This window comes from Podarcis vaucheri (assembly GCF_965113315.1).
Source record: "Podarcis vaucheri genome assembly, chromosome: 5".
NCBI lineage: Eukaryota > Metazoa > Chordata > Lepidosauria > Squamata > Lacertidae > Podarcis > Podarcis vaucheri.
In genome coordinates, this window is record NC_138763.1 from 96893179 (window position 1) to 96916019 (window position 22841).

A 22841-nucleotide genomic window follows, 5' to 3' on the forward strand; every position below is an offset into this window, starting at 1 on the left:
GGGCGGGGTATAAATAATAAATTATTATTTTTATTAATAAGGATATTGTATAAAGAATAAAACTTTTGCCAATGTAATTAAAACAAATAGGCTGGAAATTACAATTCCAAGAGAACCACATGTAAGGGGGGAGGGAGTGGGATCTGCAAGAAAATGTTGCAATGGATCTTCCCCTCTCATAGGAATATGAGGGAGTTGCCCTGCTAGGTTTATTATTTAGTGCAACCCTAGAAATTTCTCCAAGCATTCTGACCTTTCAGTCTTGCTTATCAGTAGCCCCTTTTTGGTTCCATTTCTGCCTTCACCTGTCACCTGAGTTTGCTAGTAAGAAGAAGTGATAGTCTGCAGCCTGGAAAATTATTGATCTATTATTGCATATTCAGTATTGCATTACATGCAGAGGTACATATTTGTTTGTTTGTTTGTTTGTTTGTTTGTTTACACACAACAGTTTTTTGCCTGAGAACATATCCATCTATTGTTGTTACAACTGTTGCCTGCATGCTCTTTAAAACCACCCTTTCACAAGTCAAATCGCTCTTGGTGTTCCATTTATGTATGCATTCCAGACAGAGGAAGACTGGAGTGTCAGCTTATATGACTACAGGCATACAAAACAACAAGCAAACTGCAAAATGGTTGCCATCCTGAGAGATCAGGTGCAAGTGTAAATAAGGATTATACAAATGAGAGGTCATTAAAAACCCTGGTAATGTTAATTTGGCATGACACCCCTTAATGGGTTATGTCTTCACACTTCAGTTGTCTAATCACCTAAATTCTTTTACAAATTTACATTTTATCTTGCACATGGAAACTCAAATGGACTCACTCCTCCCCTCTCTCTTATTATAATCTCTATTCAAACTCACAATTCTTGCCTTAATTTGCAGTTAGAATGTACTTTTTGACATATTAAAAACTATTTATGTAACTTTTTACCTTGGGGGGGGGGACCCCAGTGCAAAGCAAAACATAACTAACTCGAAACATATATTTTGTCCATTAAATTAAGACTGTGACTTGGCGTATTTGAACACTGACTCATCAAGAAAGTATTGTATAGCTCTGTGGGTTTGTGCATGTGTGAATCGGGATTAGTTAGTACAAGGATTGTGAACTGATGGCTTTAGACACCAACACACACCCCACCCACTGACTGCACAAAGAGCCCAACCATTTTTAATTCATTTATTTTTTAAATGTTTTAAGTTGTAAATAAAACTTGCCTACTTGGTATATCATCTTGAGTCTTTTCTAATGCTTGGGCAACAATAAGTACCATATTTTTTGCTTTATAAGACTCACTTTTTCCCTCCTAAAAAGTAAGGGGAAATGTGTGTGCGTCTTATGGAGTGAATGCAGGCTGCGCAGCTATCCCAGAAGCCAGAACAGCAAGAGGGATTGCTGCTTTCACTGCACAGCGATCCCTCTTGCTGTTCTGGCTTCTGAGATTCAGAATATTTTTTTTCTTGTTTTCCTCCTCCAAAAACTAGGTGTGTCTTGTGGTCTGGTGCATCTTATAGAGCAAAAAACACGGTATTTGAAGCAGGGGTTGCTAGCCTGTCTCTGCTCCATATGCTGCTGGAATGCAACTCCCATTAGTCCTGAGCACTGAACATGCTGGCTAATAAAACTTGTTTCCCCATGGTTCAGGAGCCCTGCCCAATTAAGTTACTTTCCCTCTTATTTGTGTTCCTAAGCACATTCTTTCTTAAAATATTCCATGTTCTAATCAAGGGTAAAATTTCGAAGAATCCTGTTTCAATATAGATTGTGATCATATAATGCTAGAGTCCTTGGAATCATAATAGATGTACTTTAATATTCTATATTTTATTGTAATTTGGGACATTCTTCTGGTCAGTTTACTGGGGTATTCAGATGAGAGTTTGGTTATGAACTGTTTACCATACAAGGTCCTATATATTACTGAGCAAATGGCTTTTTTAATTATCGCTATGTGTATTGAGCTCAATTTCTTTGGATAAACTGCAGGGTCCACTTGCCTACTTTGTTGTTGTTTATTTGCATTATGTGTTCCAATATGAATAGATCATAAGACCGTGATAAAGATATTTCATTCATTTAGAAAATATTCCATACTTTATTGTACATGTCATATGTCTTGTTTGCAACTCTCATGTGCGTACCCAGTGTGCAATGCTGTGCATGACTACATTCAGTCCTAATTAATGCTTGATGGCAGTAACTTTATTAAAACAGTCAGTTTGCGCAACACATTTCCAACACCCATACCAATGAAAACGAAATATATATCGATGGAGGGTGTAACTGAAAAATTATCTATCTATCTATCTATCTATCTATCTATCTATCTATCTATATAAAATAGAGAAAATAAAAAGAATAAATCAACATATCAGCCATCTAGACAGGAAGCAGAATTCACTGATTGAAAAATCACAATGAAACAAAAACTAACACTGATTTAAACCAAGTTTCCTATTATTATTGTTTACTGAATTTATATATTGCCCTATACCTGGAGGTCTCAGGGCGGTTCCTATAGGGTGGTATTCAGTGTGAGTAGAAGCTCCTCACAAGAACTACTACCTGAGCTTTGCCTCCTTTCCCCATGCTCCCCGAAATTGGCGCAAGGGGTGGGGGTTGGAGAACCCCCAGAACACTGTTGGGAGGGGGTGGGAAGGACAGGGAGACTGTTTCATCTGGCAAGCTCAGTGGTAAAGTCTGCTTTTGATGAACAAATTCCTATTCCCCACAAATAACCCAGAGATGCGTTTTAAATAAAAGCACACATTCTACACATGTAAAAACACCAGGCAGGCCCCCACAAACAACCCAGAGATGCATTTTAAATAAAAGGACACTTACTACTCATGTAAAAACCTGCTGTTTCCCGGACCGTCTGCGGGCTGGATTTAGAAGGCGATTGGGCCGGATCCGGCCCCTGGGCCTTAGTTTGCCTACCCATGGTCCACTTGATGGAGTTTAGAGTACTCTAGGAATAATCACTGTCACTTGAAGTCCAGGTGATCTCAATGGCTAGGAGTGACTACATCTGCTTTTGGTTGGTGAGTCAACTATGGTCCTTTCTGAACACAGATAGCCTAGCTACACATCCATTATTTATTATTTATTTATTTCATAAATTTTAGGGAAGCTTTTAATGTTTAATAGGTTATTGTATTTTAGTGTTCTGTTGGAAGCTGCCCAGAGTGGCTGGGGAAAACCCACCCAGATGGGCGGGGTATAAATAATAATAATAATAATAATAATAATAATAATAATAATAATAATTGTTGTACACCGCTTGATTGCAAGAAACCTCTATGTGGTTTACAAAAGCAGTTTCTACTGAACTGCATTCAACAGAAGTACAAAAACCAAGGCTATCGTGATTTCATATATGTGTGCATATGTTTCAGTCACTATCATGTGCCACTTCAACGCACAAACCACTTGTTAAAAATCAGCACACATAAGTGAATACAAGTCTTATTTTGGTTAACGTGCCCTTGGAAAACAGCCCTATTTCTTCAAATGGGTTTCTAAGCTTAGACTGCTAGATATATAAAGCACAGGGGATGTCAGCCAGAATCTTGACTAAACTCTAAGAACAGGAAAGGGCTGATGAGTGTGAAAGCAAAGATTTCATGGAGGTAGAAAGCTCTAAATGTCATTGTTAAATTAGGGCTGCAGGCTTTAATTGATTAATTGGTGTCATCAATCAATGAAAGCCTTAAGCACACCTTAAAAATGTCCTCAGATTAATCAGTGAAGCTGAGAATAAAGATTATGGACTCTTCAAGGGCCTGCCATATTGCTGTCTTCCTCATACCAGTACCAAATTTGATGAAAGAAAATAAATTAATTAAAAGCAGCCTTTTTCTTCAAGTCTGTATCCAAAGTAATTGGGAATATTATCCAGTTAAGTGATTAAGTATTAAATATCACCTTTAATCCCAACAAGCTTTTGCGCAATACACTGCAAGTTTTCACCCTTAAGAGAAATCTCAATTTCTTCTAGAATCTTCAAAACAAACCTTAATTGAAAAAAATCTCATTTAAATGTGATTCATTAATCAATCAACTGGTTGGAAGCAAAGGCAAGAAAGCATTTAAAAGTTGTTTATGCAGCTGATATCCACATACAGTGGTGCCCCGCAAGACGAATGCCTCGCAAGACAAAAAACTCGCTAGACGAAAGGGTTTTGCGTTTTTTGAGCTGCTTCGCAAGACGAATTTCCCTATGGGCTTGCTTCGCAAGACGAAAAACGAAAACGTCTTGCAAGTTTGTTTCCTTTTTCTTAACACCGTTAATACACTTGCGACTTGACTTCGAGGAGCAACTCATAGAACGCAGTGTGGTAGCCTTTTTTGAGGTTTTTGAAGACTTTGGTGATTTTTGAAGCTTTTCCAAAACTTCTTTTGCAGCCATTTGATAAGTTAAATTTTTAAAACTTTTTTGGGGGGGTTTTGGATTTTGGGTGTTTGGAATTCAAGGACTTGGTGTTGGGGAGGGGTTTGCAAGAATCTGGAAGCTTGTTTCCCCCCCCCCCTGCATTTTTATGATTTTCTGTGACCATTGGGCCACTCTGCTGTGTTTTTTTTTTTAAAAAATATGGATTTGAATTTCTGTGTGGTGGGTGGCTGTGGGAACAGTTGTTGAGGGGTTTGCAAGAATCTGGAAGCTTGTGTGGTTTTTTCCTGCATTTTTATGATTTTCTGTGACCATTGGCCTATTCTGCTGTTTTTTTAAAAAAATTCTGGATTTGAATTTCTGTGTGGTGGGTGGCTGGGGGAACAGTTGAGGAGGGGGTTCTTCAGCAAGAAGCAAAGAGTGGAAGAGGAACCTTCTTCGAGTTGTCCCCCAGAGTCTTAGAAAATGTACACTTTGTTGATTTTTAAATGTTTTTCTGTCATGTTTAGAAACTTAATTTATTGTTCCTTCAATTTTTGAAATGCTCTTTACAGTATGTGTGACTTTAAAGAGCACTTAATAAACTCTTGTTGTACCAAATTTGGCTTTGTTTGGACTTTTTTTGACCATAGGAACGCATTAATTGAATTTCAATGCATTCCTATGGGATTTCGTGCTTCGCAAGACGAAAAATTCGCTAGACGAAAAAACTCGCGGAACGAATTAATTTCGTCTTGCGGGGCACCACTGTATTAAATATGAACACTTATCAGCACAAGAATATTGGAGCTTACCTCCAATATTGGCGCTTACTCCAATCCTATGCACACTTACCTGGAAGTAAGCATCACTGAATAGAGTGGGACTTACTTCTGAGTAAATATGCACAAAAATGTGCTCTGAAGATTCCACAAGAGAACAATAAGAAAGACTGATATTTTACAAAGAACAGTAGCAAACATTCCCGAGAGCAGAGAGAGCCTGCTAAGCTTTGGAACGAGTGGCAAATTTAAACTGAATTTATCATTTTTACTATTCTAAAACTGCAGTCACAAAAATTGAATGGCATGTGATTAATAGAACTCAGGTCACTAAGAAGCTTTTCGAGACCATATAGTTGGAATAAAGACAGAGGAGTTAAGGTTATTTTGGTAGTTAATTTTAGACAGATAAAGAATCAAGTATATAGAATTTTAAGGATCATTAATAAACATGCACATCTTAATGGCAATTCCATTCTGACTGGAATCTGAAGACATGCATGAGAGCCAAAGAAGCTGTATTAACTCACATTTCACATTGGGGTGGGATAATTAACTCCTTGGGTTTGGGGGGCTACGACATCTAGAGATTTTCCTGAGCCAATAATTTGGGCAAATGTGTTGCCAAACTCTGGCACATTAAAGATTGACAAAACATGGCTTGCTTATGCATGACCAGTCTTGAGATCGGTCTGAATAGATGCTTAGATGACAAACAAGTCAAAGATTGCTGCTGCTCACAGTGTCACTATGAAATCTTGCAGCCTGTTCTTTCTGCAGTTATGTTACTAACATCCCTGAAAAAACACTAGTTACTGGAAGAAGTTGTTTCACTTTATCATAGCACTGTTTCAGCAAGTCCTACGGTATTCTAAAATATGAACCGAAAACCCGCTCAGCAGTCAAAGCTCTGTTTCCAGATTAAAACATTTTCTTCCTCTGTGATATACCGAAAGCTGCTAAGCTTCCAAAACCCACAGACCCACGAAAAAGAAGATTACAAATAACTGGGGATAAACACAAACAGTGGCCTTATACAATGAGGGATATGATCTAAAATGCATGTGACTTTAAAAACATGAGGCTTTAAAATAAAAGCCAGGAGAATATTTTTTCTTCTCAACCTTTGTATGAGGTTTTGTACAGACACCCTGGGTTTATTGGTCCCCTCAAAAAGTGGCATGACCTGCAACAAGTTATACAAATTCTACACTGCTCTATCAGATGGTTGTATCCTGTTCTGTGCACCTGATTAAACAATTATCCTGTGCATGGACACACACACACACAGGTGCACACACGTACGTACGCTGCAATTCTTGGTTCAAAGCTACAGTGAAATATGAGTGAATAAAATAAGCCTCCTGGCCTGACCAAAGTTGACTCCTAGAGGATTTCTGTTTTTGTAAAGTCGGTCTTGCTCCCCCTGTCTATGTACTGATTTCCTCACAGCAGTCGGAAAGATTACCCACCCCACTGATCGCTTTATTACCTTGTAATGGCTGTTTATTTGCTTTAGCGCAGTAGTAACATGCAGTGATGAAGCTTTTCACAGCTGAGCAAACTCACCGTATTCATTACGAAGGTGGTCTGGAATGTAGGGCTCATAGCCCTCCTTCTCAGGGACGTCGACAAACTCATCCTCCTCGTCACTGTCATCTGTTGCTTTCATCTATGAAGAAAAGTCAAAAGCACTGAAGAAACACGGAAAACACCCAGCGGACACCCCATGTGAACATCCCGCACATAAGCGCTTCAGCTACAACAGGCACCTCTGAAAAGCTGCCATCCGGTTTTATTTTCAGCGTTAACCAGAACACTATATGGAACGGAGCTGTTCTGCCAGGCCTTTGGTCGGGGTTCAGTCTGACTCCCTCTCCCCTTTCATAAGAACTTGCATGAAGGGGCCTCCCAATTTTTTCTCACAGGCCCATATAAGTTCAGCACAAACAGTTGGGCCTGGTGAGCATTTAAGGTCCCCAACCCTAATCTGCGGGTTGCCATCCGATTGGATTTTATTCTGATCCTGATCTGATTTGAGGATGTATTTTAACTGATTGTCTGATTTTATGTTAATGTATTATACATTTGATGTTAGCCGCTCTGAGCTTGGCTTCGGCTGGGGAGGGAGAGATATAAATAAAATTTATTATTATTATTATTATTATTATTATTATTATTATTATTATTATTATTATTATTATTATTATTTATTATCATCCGGCATCCCACATGTTTCCCACCCTCTATGCTTCAGGACCCACACTCCCCCCCTTTTTTTTCTTTAGGTACATTCCTTTTCCAACACCTGCATTTACTTTTCCTGAAAGAATAACATCTGGCAACAAAGGACAAACTCCCCTTATTATCAAAATAAAAAAATTCCTTCCAGTAGCACCTTAAAGACCAACTAAGTTAGTTCTTGGTATGAGCTTTCATGTGCATGCACACTTCTTCAGCCACCAGGGGTATTAACTGTGTATCTGAAGAAGTGTGCATGCACACGAAAGCTCATACCAAGAACTAACTTAGTTGGTCTTTAAGGTGCTACTGGAAGGATTTTTTTTATTTATTCATGCCAACTGTTAGTCCTTAAATTGAAAGAGGAAGACGTGATTTCCCACTGCTGCAGGGTCTGAGACCACTGAGGCTGAACCACGATACCTAGTCAATGTGCCCTTGAAGAATATTCAGAAACAACAGTTGGTTCCGCTGGTTGCTGCTGGGCTGTTGATAAGGGCCTGTTATTCCATCATTATTTGATATGCATTTACTCCCAGTAGGTTTCCAAGTCCATATCAAAGCTCGAGTTATTGCTTTTATCTTCTCCCTCCCCCCAATTTTTTTAAACCAACCAAAATTCTGACAATATAAACAACAAACAGTGTTCAGTTATGTTTATTTGACTTACAGCATACAAGGAAAGCTAGAAATTGCACGTGGAAGCTTAAGCCCTTGCTCTGAGGCACAAATATGCCTTTACAGTTGTAGAGGACTCTTTACTTCTGTATCTAATAAAGGTAAAGGGACCCCTGACCGTTAGGTCTAGTCGTGGACGACTGTGGGGTTGCAGTGCTCATCTCGCTTTACTGGCCAAGGGAGCTGGCGTTTGTCCGCAGTTTTCCCGGGACATGTGGCCAACATGACTAAGCCGCTTCTGGCGAAACCAGAGCAGCGAACAGAAACGCCGTTTACCTTCCTGCCGGAGCGGTACCTACCGTATTTTTCACTCCATAGGGCGCACCGGACCATAGGGCGCACCTAGTTTTGGGAGGCGGAAAACAAGAAAAACTTATTCTGAACCCCAGAAGCCAGAACAGCAAGAGGGACCTGGCTTCTGGGATACCTTGTGGCTGTTCTGGCTTCTGGGATAACCGCGCCAAGCCTCTTCAGGGCAGCGGGATGCCCGAAGAGGCTGCGCAGGGCTAAAGCAGAAGCCAGGACAGGCGCGTCGCTGAAGGGGCGCTGCGCCTTCTCTCTCTGCGCAGAGAGGGAGAAGGCGCAGTGCCCTTCAGCGAAGCTGGAGAAGGAACAGAAGGAGACCCTTCTGTTCCTCCTCCAGCTTCGCTTGATAGGCGCGTTGCTCAAGGGGCGCTGCGCCTTCTCCCTCTCTGCGCAGCACCTCTCCTTCACAGGAGAGGTGCTGCGCAGAGAGGGAGAAGGCGCAGCGCCCTTCAGCGAAGCTGGAGAAGGAACAGAAGGAGTCCCTTCTGTTCCTCCTCCGGCTTCGCTGGAAAGGCGCGTCGCTGAAGGGGCGCTGCGCCTTCTCTCTCTCTCTGCGCAGCGCCTCTCCTTCACAGGAGAGGCGCTGCGCAGAGAGGGAGAAGGCACAGCGCCCTTCAGCGAAGCTGGAGAAGGAACAGAAGGAGTCCCTTCTGTTCCTCCTCCGGTTTCGCTGGAAAGGCGCGTCGCTGCAAAACGGGAGAAGGAACAGAAGGAGACCCTTCTGTTCCTCCTCCGGCTTCCAGGTCAGGCGCCTCGCGGCGAAGCCGAGGATCCTGCATTCGCTCCATAGGACGCACACACATTTCCCCTTCATTTTTGGAGGGGAAAAAGTGCGTCCTATGGAGCGAAAAATACGGTATTCATCTACTTGCACTTTGACATGTTTTCGAACTGCTAGGTTGGCAGGAGCAGGGACCAAGCAACGGGAGCTCACCCCGTCGCGGGGATTCGAACCGCCGACCTTCTGATCAGCAAGCCTTAGGCTCTGTGGTTTAGACCACAGAGCCACCCACGTTCCTTCCGTATCTAATAAATGGTAGTAATTGATTGTGACTAGTCTCTCCTCTGCATAGACTGTGGTGCAGAGTTACTTTTTCAGACAGTGATCTGCCATATTCTAGCTGTCCAGCCTAGGAATGCATCTAATTGTGCATGCAGAGGCAGCCTTACTTACACACTTACACTTACACACACACACACACACACACACCCCTACCTTTCATTTCCTACACTGGATCAAGCCCCTGAGCTGCTGCATTACTCATGAACCAACAACTAACCCACACTTTTATAAAACATACTGTGTTTTTAGAGAGAGAGATGAAGATTTTTGGGAAGAGGATGTTTGGAGACTTTTATATAACAGTAACTTAAGACAAAAAATGTGAAGTGTGCATGCACACGAAAGCTCATACCAAGAACTAACTTAGTTGGTCTTTAAGGTGCTACTGGAAGGAATTTCTTTATTAAGACAAAAAGTAAGGCGTGGTTTAACACTAGATTCAGAAGGCGTTCTTTCCTGCTCTCTTTTAAACATTTTAACTTTTACCTGGTGATGAGAGAAAGGCCATTCACCTATAACAATTATCAAAGTTTCTCCTAGCTTAACTAATTATAGGGTCGACATTAAACTCCAGTGCTGAGTACATTACTTTTTCCAAACTAGCTGGGAAGATTATATATCGAGAGGTAACAGCTTCGGTCAAATAAATTAGAAAATAGAACTCTGAGGGACATAATTACTAGGCAATTCTTTTATAGGGAAATGTGTGTGTGTGTGTATTTCATAAGAAAAGTTTTAACTCAGAAGTATAAAAAACCCCTTTCAAACCACAAGCAAAAAGAGTCAAATTCTCCTTTATGAAGGACCACTGACAAGCAAAGCATCCATGTATGACAGAATACAAATAATTTAAATTGTGTTTAGAAACACAACGTGTGTATCTGAAGAAGTGTGCATGCACACGAAAGCTCATACCAAGAACTAACTTAGTTGGTCTTTAAGGTGCTACTGGAAGGATTTTTTTTATTTTAACGTTTCTAAAGACGTTCCCAGATTTGATTTCACATGGGCACACAGAGAAGCCAGGCTAAAGAGGCCTCAGTCAAATTCCTAGTGCAAGAACCTGATCGGAAACCAGAGGGGTCAACACTGCTGCACACTTGCAGGTTCCCAAACTTTGAGACCCTCGCAGAGCTCTGCTGAAAAGAGAAATAATAAGATGCAAAGTCACTTTGTTTAGGCACAATCCATGAGCAGTGCATTTAGGCACTATAGGAAGCATTAATCATAGGAAACTGTAATTTTTGTTATCAGTCCAACACTAATCAAAAGGGAAACCTGTCACTAGCACTGACCTGTGAAACGTCCCAATTATACTCTTTGGAAATGACAGGAGCACTTAACTTCCTCACTGAGTAAATGACGACAATCAATCACGTTTGAATAACAATGAGCCACGGAGCTGAAAATTATTTTTTGTATAGAATCTACCCAGGAATTTATGAAAGGTGAAAAGCAACCCAAGGTTTTAGGGCCATTATAGCTTTCAGCTAGTGCAGTGCATATCAAACACTAAACAGAATTTATGTGTTTTAATTTTCTAAAAGGTAGATGTGGACTTGGTGCTACAATGCATAACATATAATGCCAGGTTTTAAATATGAGGGTCATTTTCATAAAATATTATGCTTATTGTCTGCACCCTTGAATTCACTGAGGAATTTATTAAATTCATATTTCCTCTAAAAAATATTTAACTGCTTAGCTAACTATGAGAAATTAAGCCTCAGCTCCTAGATAGGAAAAGGTTCGTTTTTGTATCCTTTTAAAGCAAGTCGCATTTTTCTTCATTTGTAAGTAAGCAAAGATAAGTGCTTAAAAGAGGCAGGTAGTAATGAACTTTACTATTTCAGTTTGCAGTATCGAGTTCCCTTTCTTTCCATAAAAATCTGCTTGCTTGATGCAAAATCCTGTACTGTGTAGCCAGAAAAACCTTATGCCTAGGATTCCACACCTGAGCAGCAGGTTTGTGCCAACAAACACTCATAGGGCTTCAGTTTCCCTCTGCTAACTCACTGTACTTCAGCCAGCCCAGCACTCCAGTTCTCACTCTCTCCACCGAAAGCACACACTTGGCAGCTGCCCTTGAGGGCCAGTAAATCCTTAGCAATAGTCCCTTAAAAAGACCCCCAGCTCCATTAAGAAGCACTAAGTAATGAAGTAAGTAAAGCTCACACTCCATCCAGCTAAGATGAATAAGCAGGATTTAGCTGGTGCATCCCGTGCAGTACAACAAACATGGCTGAAGCTCATCCAATGCACGTCAGAATCCACATCCAGCTGTCAATTCTGCCAATCCACACAGCATTCTTTTCAAGAGGAAGTGAACCCCCACCTTGAGGCAACTAGTTAACACATAAATGCCTTTTTAAGAGCAACTACAGTGGTACCTCGGGTTACAGACGCTTCAGGTTACAGACTCCGCTAACTCAGAAATAGTACCTTGGGTTAAGAACTTTGCTTCAGGATGAGAACAGAAATCGCACAGCGGCGGCGCAGAAGGCCCCATTAGCTAAAGTGGTACCTTTAAAATCAGCTATGCCCCCGAGCACAGATGAAACCAACCACCCCCTGATGGCAAACAGTGTCTCCCTCCCTTCCTAGTTCTTCCTCTGAAAATAGCTCCCTCATGAAGAGACTAGGGCTAGAGGGTAGAGCCTATGAGCAATCTTTTGATCAATGTGCAGTGGCCATATTGCCAGAGACACAGCGTTTCTATATTCACTTTTCTTTCTACTGCTGCTGGAGCCGACTCTTGAAAAAACTGTATTATACAAGCAAAAGCAATGGCCAAGAATTCACAGATATGGTGAGGTGCATGTGTATATAACAAGAAGCTACAGCTAATTGCTCACTGCATCTGGGATCATTAACATTTTGTTGCCAGATTCCTTGTTCTGCCTTTCTGAACACTTTTCATTCCTTTCCCCCAGCCCAAGAAATCAAATCTCTTTCTTTCAGGTATGGCTATGTGGCAGGCTTGGTTTTCCTTCCTCTAACATGATGTAAGGCCTCCTCAGATAAGTGAACTCTAAACTTCATTTGTCTTTCAGCAGGCTTGATGACTATGCATTTAAAAACCCATTTTATCTTATAAACTAAAAATTAAATGTACTCAGCTGTGATGGTCATCATTGCATCTGCTATTTATATGCTAATACCCTCACTGGAAGATCTTGCAAATTATTCCACCTACCAATATTTCATGTGCATCTACTCACAGTCAACTAAATATTTTTTCCAAGAGGAGAGGGGGAATTTTTTTTTTGCCAAGGAATTAATACTTACTGCAGTGGAACCAATTTATATGGGCAACTTTATGTGAATGCATTTTGAATTCAGCCATGATGTAAAATATAGTCAAGTCATCTTAAATGAAGGAAAACTACAATTTGTGTAACCAAATCACGTAGTGTTCATTAGCAGAGTATAAAAGCCTTTTGGAATGACTGACAATATAGGGCAAAACAAGGTACCTTACTGGAAATGAGATTTTTACAACTTCTACACCTGTTAAATCATAAATGTAAATGTCACATTAACCAATCTGTAAACAATTTGCTTTTCTCTTTCTTAAAACTGCAGGAAAACACTGGGCTAGGAATTCACTGTGAATTCAGAATACTACTTACTGTATTTGTATGCTGCTTTTCTTGTACAAAATTAAAAGACTGCTCTCTTAGAAGAGCTCTTTATCTGCATAGGCAACCACAATTTGCACCTGGGTTGTATTCCGGGTCACCGCGCACAATAGTGAAACACCCATAAGCTGGTTCCACCTCCTTTTCCGGCCACTTCCAAGTTGCTGCGATGCACAAGTGTGCAGTCGTGCATCAATTGGAGGCGCATATATCTGTTTTCGCCTGTAGTATATATCAACAATGTATGGAGAAGGGTGATGGCAGAACTTCCAGGTTGGCTTTATAGTACTAGAGTTTGTTCCTCTCGATGGGCAATCAGTGTCTGACCATTACAGTGGTACCTCCGGTTGCGGGTGGGATCCATTCCGGACATCCAGCCGGATCCTGAGGTTTTCACAACCGGAGAGACCGCTTCTGCGCACACGGTAGTAGAGCGCTTCTGCACATGCGCGTGTGGCAAAAACCCGGAAATGTACTTCTGGGTTTGCTGCTTACGTATCCTGAAGTTTACGTAACCGGAGGGCTACATAAGCGGAGGTACGACGGTATTTCCCTTTCCCCTTCCCTTACCTTCCCTATTAAGCCTATTAAGTAGCTCCAAATTTGTCCAACAAGATCCTGTTGGGAACAATTTTATTGCTTACTGAGATAAAGGAGTATTGTATGCACTACCTTGCTTAAACACAAAGCGCTACAAAGTATTGTTAATCCTCCTCCATTTTGCTATGAGTTAGTTCTATGGTGGGGTTCTAATTTTTATCAGACAAAAAAATTACAACTTTCTTGATCATCCATGTTACCAGGAAAAATGAGGTTGTATCCAATTAAGTTCTACTCAAGAGTAGGCCCACTGAAATTAACGAGCCTAAGTCAGTCATGCCCATTAATTTCAATAGGTCTATTTTGAGTAGGACTAGCATGGAAGACCGGGCACGATCCAGCAAAAAGTGACCCACCTATACACATGTTGAGATGAGCAAGATGTTTAAGCAACATCCTGAAATTGCAGTCATTAAGAGTCGTCAACAGGCTCATCTCAGCTATCTGCCAATCTCCCATTCCCACCACCCTTCTGAGTAATACCCCTCCCCACCTTCTCACTATATAGAAGGATCTGGCAACTTCTGTTTCAGTGTATCTGAAGAAGTATGCATGCACACGAAAGCTCATACCAAGAACTAACTTAGTTGGTCTTTAAGGTGCTACTGGAAGGAATTTTTTTATTTCATCCTGAAATTTTGTTTCACACAAATGTTGCTTTGCCTAATTATTTCCCTAGGCATGTTATGTTGCGTAAGTGTTTTGATATGGCAAGCTTTAATTACCAACAACATCGTTTAAGTCAGAAAGAGAAGACTGCCCAGAACGGGAATGCAGGCAACTTTGGTTAATGTGAAACAGACAAGAGGCTGGTTTTGAGATCTGAGCTGGAAGGAGGATAGGAATGTTGGGACCTCTATAATGTACTTAGTCAAGTACATTATAGTCAACCCCTGCCGTTTACTCCTATGTGAAAAAGTGTAGCAGTTGAGGACACCACTGTAATAGGCAAGATCTCTCCCCTCATCTCTAACAGGGAAAGAAGGGTGGTCTCTACTGAGAACATACCTGGACTCTTTCTTTAATCTATCCATCACAGAGACAAGCATCTTGCTAATATTCTTTAAAAGTAGGCTGCAGTGGGAATCATCTGCTGTAAAAGGTAGTTAGGGCTATGATCTGCACCCTGAATATTAGTTCCCTAAAATGGACCGCGAAGTTGAGCAGTGTAATGGGGTACTGTAAGTTCTCCCATCCACCCAACTTGATTCAGGTTGCCCAAGATGGCAACTCCTCCCTGGGCCAACCCTCTCCTCACTGAAGAAAACCACCTGCAGCCAAAAGAAAAAGGAAGGGGGGGGCAGTCAAAATGAACCTGTTTCCTTCACAGAGGAGGAGCTTCTGGAGACTGTTAGGTAGAGAGAAACCGGTTTCAGCAGCGACCCAAGCAAGGAGGAAAGTCTTCAGCCTCAGAAAGCTACGAACTGAGATGGCACCAAGATGCAAGTCTCCCTCCTTTGGAAAAGAGAGCAAGACCACAAGGCAAAAGGGCAGGGGGAGCAAGACTCTAACTTAGGAATGAAGAAACTTCCATTCCTCCCCCTCCCAAATTTTTTTAAAAAATGCTTTATTTTTCTTGCCTTTGCCTACCCTCTAGTGGACACTGCCACAGTAACTCCAAGTTCGTTTACAGCCAAGGCTTATTGTTTTGGATTAAACAGCCTTTGCCTGCTGCCCCCTTTCTCTGGAGAATGAGGGAAGACACCCCTTGTTTTCCTCTTGCTGCCTTATTAAATGCTGTGCACCACTGGCTTAAGAGTCAAACAAAGGCTAGCCCCTCTGGAGCCAAGAGCCCAGCAGAGCCCCACAGAGCTCTCTGCTCTGGCCCTTCCTGTGACCTCTGAGCCTTCAGAGGTAGCATGCTACGTGAAAAATGGGTGGAGAATGTCAGCAAAACCACACAACCAGTTCACACAAACAAAGATGCAAGGCACACCTAGAACCATCCTCTACCACAAATGCAAACATGACGCAATTATTCACCGGTGAAATACAAGCCATGATGTGCTCCAAGCAGACAAATCATTCTAGTTCACTGATACAACACAGCCAAATCACAGGCTTCAAAGGAAGGTACCCACACATACAGACCGTCTAAACTTGCCAAGCGCTTAGACAAGCTTTGAAGACAGATGCTTCTTAGGAACTACAAACCTGGGCAGAATGCCACCTTCATGCATCTATTTAGTTGTGCCACGCTTTCTTCCAAGGAAAAGCTTTTATGCTCAGAACATCTTAAACCTCTTTCCAGTATGGATGTAGGCGAGTATTACTTACTAACCAAATAACCCTATGTGATTCAAGGCAGCTACATAGCAGTGAAATTGTATTTCACCTGGCCATTCTAGAGTCAGGGTGGCATAATGGTTAGAGTGTTGGACTAGGACCTGGGAGACCCGGGTTCAAATCCCCCCTCAGCCATGAAACTCACCGGGTGACCTTGGGCCAGTCACCATCTCTTAGCCTAACCTACCTCACAGGATTGCTGTAGGGATGAAATGGGGAGAACCATCTTGAGCTCCTTGGAAGAAGAGGTGGTATATAAATATAAATAATAATGATGATGATGATGATGATGATGATGATAATTCCATAGCAATGATAAAAAGCCTGATCTGCAATCTAGCAAGCCAGATTTTAATAGAATAATAGCATCACTTATTTTGAGCCTAGAAAACTGGCCTGTAAAAGCAATATTCAAAGCATCTTACAAAAGATAAACAAAAAATCTAAAAATCTAAAAAAAGAGAAAAAAGACCAGAGAAGAAAGACCATTTTTTCTCTGGGAATTATAATAATGCTATTATTCCTCTGCTGTACCTGATGCAATATGCTAGTAAGTTACATGGTGCCGTCAGAACCGTGTAGTAAAAAAAAAAAAAAAGCTTCGAAATCTGAGACAAATCTTAGTTCTATGAATGTTTTGTGGGGGGGAGGACTGTAATTTATCCATATGAGTATTACAAAATAAGTGAGGGGTAACTATTAAGGGATATACTTTTGCCAAATTATTAAGTAACACAACCTCATCTCTAATCACCCCAAGACAATCCCCCCTCTATGTATTAAAATGCCTTTTAATCTCATTTCCACCCCTGATTGCACTCATTCTTGTACCATCATATTTCTGACCTGTACTGTACTAAGACTACCAATATTCCTTAGAGCCAGTTTGCACATTACACAGGAGTGGGGAGAAGAGACGTCTCATTGGTTCACCCTTTGCCTTGCTCCACCTTTGCTGGGACTGATGAGGATAGCTGGACTAGCCACACCTGCACTGAAAGCATCTTTGAAATTTAGAGATCACATTTCACCCCAAGGTCAGAGAAAGAGCTGCCCAAGAACCCTGAAATCCTCATGTTATAGCCTATGTTATGCAGAGAATTCGCAGAAAATAGGTGGCACCCCTTTTATGTACTAAACCAACAGCAACCAGTTTGGTCAAATGAACATTAGCTGATACCTTGACCAGGGAAAAAGTTGCCATTTCCCCCTAAATTTATACTACATGTGTGAGTGGATATGGAGGGAAAATGTAAAAATGTGCATTTCTTTGCAGATCTTTCATGTAACATTAAAATATAGTTTAATAAACTATAGGTAATAAACCATGGGTGGAATTCAACATCCCGCTCTACTGAATATCAGCTTGCCAGATGAAACAAATCTTCTGCCAATTGGCAGATTAATATTCTACAGTCTTTTAAATGAGGCAATGGGAAGAAGGTGGGGGGGGGTCATTGCTTTATATTAATTATTTACCTGTGTTTTTATGTTGCATAAAACCTTGATCTCACCCTGAGATCTTTCAATAAAAGGTGGTATATAAATTTAAATAACAACAACAATTACTACAGTCAACACGGGGGGGGGGGGGCTTCTGAATATGCGTTTTTTGGGGGGATGAACCCACCACATGTTTAACATTATGTGTACACCAGGTCAGTTCCATGTGACAGCTTTTTATGTGTGCCTTCATTTGTAAACTATCCTTCAGCTCTTATTTACAGAATTTGTGGATTATCAATGCTTCACAACACAATCTTTGATAAGATTACTCTTAACAATATCCTTCACAAAACTAAAGCAGGGGAAGAGAAATACTGCTATTTTTATTTTAAGCTACAAAAGCCAATTTCTTTTGTGTTTTTATGCACTGGAAATGAATTAGATGATAAGTAAGCATAACTACCAAGAAATGTAGCACAGGTAAAAAATACTAGGCAGTTATGAGATATTTTGCATTTAACACTTTAGCCTTATGAAGATATTTGGAAAAGATTCATGCCATACATACAGATAAAAACATTAGTTAAGAACAGCTAATTTAAGGTACTGTCTAGAAATGAGTGCATTTCCAATTTAAATATTGATGGGAGCTATAATATTCTATTCACCACAAACATATTCAAATCATGTGGGCAGAAGCAGCTCCCAGCATGCTGGATGTGCTCCCTCTACTGGCCACCTGAAATAATTTTAGCTACATCTTCAACCTAAAAAACATTCAGATCATCCTTTGCAGAATCTTATTGTCTTATAAGTCTAAGGGCCTAGAGCCAACACAGTTTTGGCATATACAGTGCCAATTTAAAAAGATAGGTAAGGTTCCATTCAGACATTTCAACAGATAATGGTTAAGAAAATTTAACCATGGCTTAGCATAGGGCCCAAATTGACAACCTATACAGTGGTGCCTCGCAAGACGAAAAGAATCCGTTCCGTGATTCTCTTCGTCTAGCGGTTTTTCGTCTTGCGAAGCAAGCCCATTGACGGATTAGAGGATTAGCGCTATTAGCGGCTTTTAGCGGCTTATCAGCTTATCGGATCAGCTGATAAGCGGCTTAGCGGCTTAGAAAAAGGGGGGGAGGAAAAAAACCAGCAGGAACTCGCAAGACATTTTCGTCTTGCAAAGCAAGCCCATAGGAGATTCGTTTTGCGAAGCACCTCCAAAACGGAAAACTCTTTCGTCTAGCGAGTTTTCCGTCTTGCGAGGCATTCGTCTTGCGGGGCACCACTGTAATTATGAGCATGGCTTCATCTGCCATGACATTTTACCACCCAAAGTGCCTGGGGAGGCCCGGCCAGATGGGCAGGGTAGAAGTAATATATTTATTATTATTATTATTATTATTATTATTATTATTATTATTACTACTACTATTACTGAGACCTTTGTGAATCCTGAACTTAGTGCTCTGTTTACAACATATGGACTTGTCAACTGATCTCTGTCGCATCACTGTAAGGGCAACTGATGGCAAGAATGATCTACCATCACATGCATTCTGTTTTCACCACTGTCATAACTGCACCCCTTCATTCTGCAGTTGTAAAGAGGGGTTCCTCAGTCGAATTCCCTTTTGCTGGAGACTCAAATGTCTGAACATTTTTTGGGTAGATCATAACTTCTTTCATAAGCCAATGAGAACTTAGTGCTTTCTATGTTTTCTTAAGAGGCGTTTACACAGTACCTCTCTATGCGTATACCATACAGGTGGGGAGAGGGAAGTAGGACTACAGTGCTGGACTCAACGCCCCCCCCCAATACCCACATGTTCAGGATGTAAGCGCATAGGCTCTCCTTTCCTATGTCTTGCCTAATCTGTGTTACTCAGAACTGACTTAAAATTTATTTTAGACATAGAGGACTAGTGTGTCAACGGCTCCTCAATTTTAGGACCAAGCTCAATTGGTCCTAAATTGGCTGATCATAGCCCTCTTTAGGCATTGCGGCCCCTCATATAATGACAGGTAGAGTGTGGGTACGAAAATGTGGAAGCAAAAGTAGAAGTTATTAAAATGTAGTTTTAATAATCATGGAAGATTATTCTTTAAGAGTTCACACTATGGGAAAACCACCACAAAAAGACTAACTATACTGTGTGTTGACTAGGACTAATGCATGGCTGATTTTATGATATGTGAAAGTACCCAATACAGCAGCTTTAGGGGACAAGTGAAATCAGTTACCCCAAGAAAAGCAATTTGATAAAAAGATGAGACCACTTTGATTTTTCTACAGCAATCTCTCACCCCATCTCAGTTACCGCTGTGTTCAGTATATATTGCGTTAAAAGCTTAATTACTGTATTACTACTGTGCATGAATGCTTCATTCATACAGTTTAGCAAAACCAATAAGGAAAAATCGAATGCTCTGCTATTTAAAGACATAGCAAACTATGAAGCTCAGAGAGAAATCTAGATAATTAATAAAAAGCAGGTTCAAATATATTAAGTTTTATGAAAAGTTTAAAGAGATTTTAAAAAACGATTTGCATGTTAAATTTATAATCCCACCTTTTATTGCAGCGTGATTCTGGGATGAGTTACAAACAGTTCAAGACAATGGAAGATCCTGGTCTCTAGAAAGGACATCCGCCCCCTGCCCCCGCATAACCAAGGTATATACAAGACTACAATATGCCATATTGAGGCCATATTGCGACATTATGTTCTAAATTCAGGTCACATATTCCTCAAACTATACCAGAAATATTTAACTTAACTCACCATTGTCATCTTCCTGTCTTTAAAACCAATATTCATTTCCTTACATTTCTCTGTGGCACGCTCCAATTTGTTTTTAAGATCAATGGCTTGTCTTAGATGTTCATCATTTATTCCAGCCCTTGTGAACAACTAAAAAATAAAAACCGGAACATTAGCTGACTTGGCATTCAAATACATGCCAAGATTTCATGCACATTTGGCATGCCATGGGAATTTGTAATACAGATAACTCGCAACTTATGCACATTTAATTTGTGTGCCATTCAGCTTCACACACCGCTGGTTAATAAAAAGTAAAGGTAGCCACCGTCACCACCAAACTCATATTAGGGAAATACATTTATTAGATGAGATGGTAAATAATGGGGGGGGGGGTAGGATCTGGTTGTTTATAATGTTGTGAGCTTAGATGAAAAGATTGGTGGGATGCTCATCCAATGTGCAGATGACTCCTAACTGGGAGGGGTAGCTAATGCTGCAGAAGACAGAACTGGGATTCAAGATGACCTTAACTGATTGGAGAACTGGGCCCAAACTCACAAAATGAATTTCAGTAGGGACAAATGTAAGGTTCTGCACTTAGGCAGGAAGAACCAGCTGCAGAAATATAGGATGGGGGACACCTGGCTTGCCAGTAGTACATGTGGAAAGGATCGAGGGGTCTTAATAGACCACAAGTTCAACATAAGTCAACAGTGTGATGCAGCAGGGAGAAAGCTAATGTTATTCTAGGCTTCATCAGCAGACGTCTAGTGTCCAGGTCAAGGGAAGTAATAGTACCACTCTATTCTGCTTTGGTCAAACCACACCTGGAGTCATGTGTTCAGTGCTGGGCACCACAATTTAAGAAGGATATTGACAAGTCTGAACATGTGCAGAAGAGAGTGATCAAGATGATAAAGGGTCTCGAAACTAAGTCTTATGAGGAACAGTTGAGGAAGTTGTTGAGACTGAGACTGAGATGTGATATAACAGCCACCTTCAAATATCTAAAGTGCTGCAGATGAAAAAGCAAACCAATGTCTTCAAGTTACAAGAAATGAGATTCCAGTTAAACATTAGGAAGTACTTTATGACAGTAAGAGCTGTTCACCAGTGGAGCAGACTCCCACAAGAGGTTGTGTATTCTCCTTCATTGGAGGTTTTTTATGCAGAGGTTAGATGGCCATATGTCATCTATGTTCTAGTTGGGATTCTTGGATTGCAGGGGGTTGGACTAAATGACCCCTGAGGTCTCTTCCAACTCTGCAGTTCTGATTCTATGTAATGCCAGTCCTCCAACAGTGATTTCCAAAGCAGAAGTATTCTGATATCAAGAATTTTTAGAAAGGAAAGGCTTACCTAAGATTAACTATATTACAAGCATCCTGGAAACCACCCAAACCCTATTCTCTTCAATCAAAATACAACAGAGTAGGAGCCAAGTAACTCTGTCTTACCACCAGTGCTTACTTTTTCCAATCCAAAAGAACAATGACTGGCTAGATTTTCCTGTTGCATCTGATTAAGATCCTAGTACCAAGGATTACAATAAATGTCCATTTTCTGCCTTAACTAGCATTACTGTACTTGTCAGGGAAACTATAACGCTGACTGCACCATTAAGAAAGCACACACACAGAATCTTCTCTCCACTAGGTTAACTTTTTGAATAGAAATTTATGAAAGCTTTTTAAAGCATGAGATTATGAAAGTTTTGGTTGAAATCAGAGGAGATGGAAATAAAGGAATGTGTGACATCTCCCTCAAATACTGAACACAGCTCAGAAATAAAACATCAGTATAAGTTTGGAGGACGCGGGTGGCGCTGTGGGCTAAAGCCTCAGCGCCTAGGGCTTGCCGATCGAAAGGTCGGCGGTTCGAATCCCCGCGGCGGGGTGCGCTCCCACTGCTCGGTCCCAGCGCCTGCCAACCTAGCAGTTCGAAAGCACCCCCGGGTGCAAGTAGATAAATAGGTACCGCTTACCAGCGGGAAGGTAAACGGCGTTCCGTGTGCTGCGCTGGCTCGCCAGATGCAGCTTTGTCACGCTGGCCATGTGACCCGGAAGTGTCTCCGGACAGCGCTGGCCCCCGGCCAATAGATGTGAGATGGGCGCACAAACCCCAGAGTCTGCCAAGACTGGCCCGTTCGGGCAGGGGTACCTTTACCTTTATAAGTTTGGAAGGCTCCAAGTTCACAAAAAACAATGCTAAATGTGCTTTCAATTCAAGAATGCTGAAGTTAGTGTAGAGCCCAGGGGAACTAAAACACCACATGAGCATATTAGCATTTTGACACACAGAGAATAAACAAAATACAGAATTTATTTTTATTCTCAATGGAAGAGTTTTTCCTCACCTGAATCCATGACTGTACAGAAGGCATGAATTTGTTTCTGATGAGCTTATAAGCGTCTGTAGCGTTATTTATTATGGCTGTATTGTCTTCATTCTCCTGCAATTTCACATCTAGCAGGGGAAAAACAGACAATGAGCAAATGCATATCAAATTCACAGAATGTTTTGGTACAGTATTAATTTATTTACTTATTTATTACATTTATATCTCATCTATCCTCTAACCTCAAGGTGGCATACATGGTTCTCTTCTCTTAGCAGCCTCCAACTTAGTAGGTTCGCCTAAAAGCA

The 22841-nt window shown here is 41.0% G+C and overlaps 1 protein-coding gene across 2 annotated transcripts in view; it reads right to left on the reverse strand.

Annotated features, from left to right (window-relative positions):
• Positions 1–22841, reverse strand: part of UVSSA (UV stimulated scaffold protein A) — a 50725-nt gene that overhangs the window by 22869 nt on the left and 5015 nt on the right. For both annotated transcript variants that reach the window (XM_082223115.1, XM_082223114.1), the window contains exons 5-7: positions 22552–22661; positions 20214–20342; positions 6736–6838 (exon numbers count right to left, since the gene is read on the reverse strand). In XM_082223115.1, coding sequence (XP_082079241.1) covers positions 6736–6838; positions 20214–20342; positions 22552–22661 — 342 coding nt within the window. The remainder of the gene's footprint in view (positions 1–6735; positions 6839–20213; positions 20343–22551; positions 22662–22841) is intronic.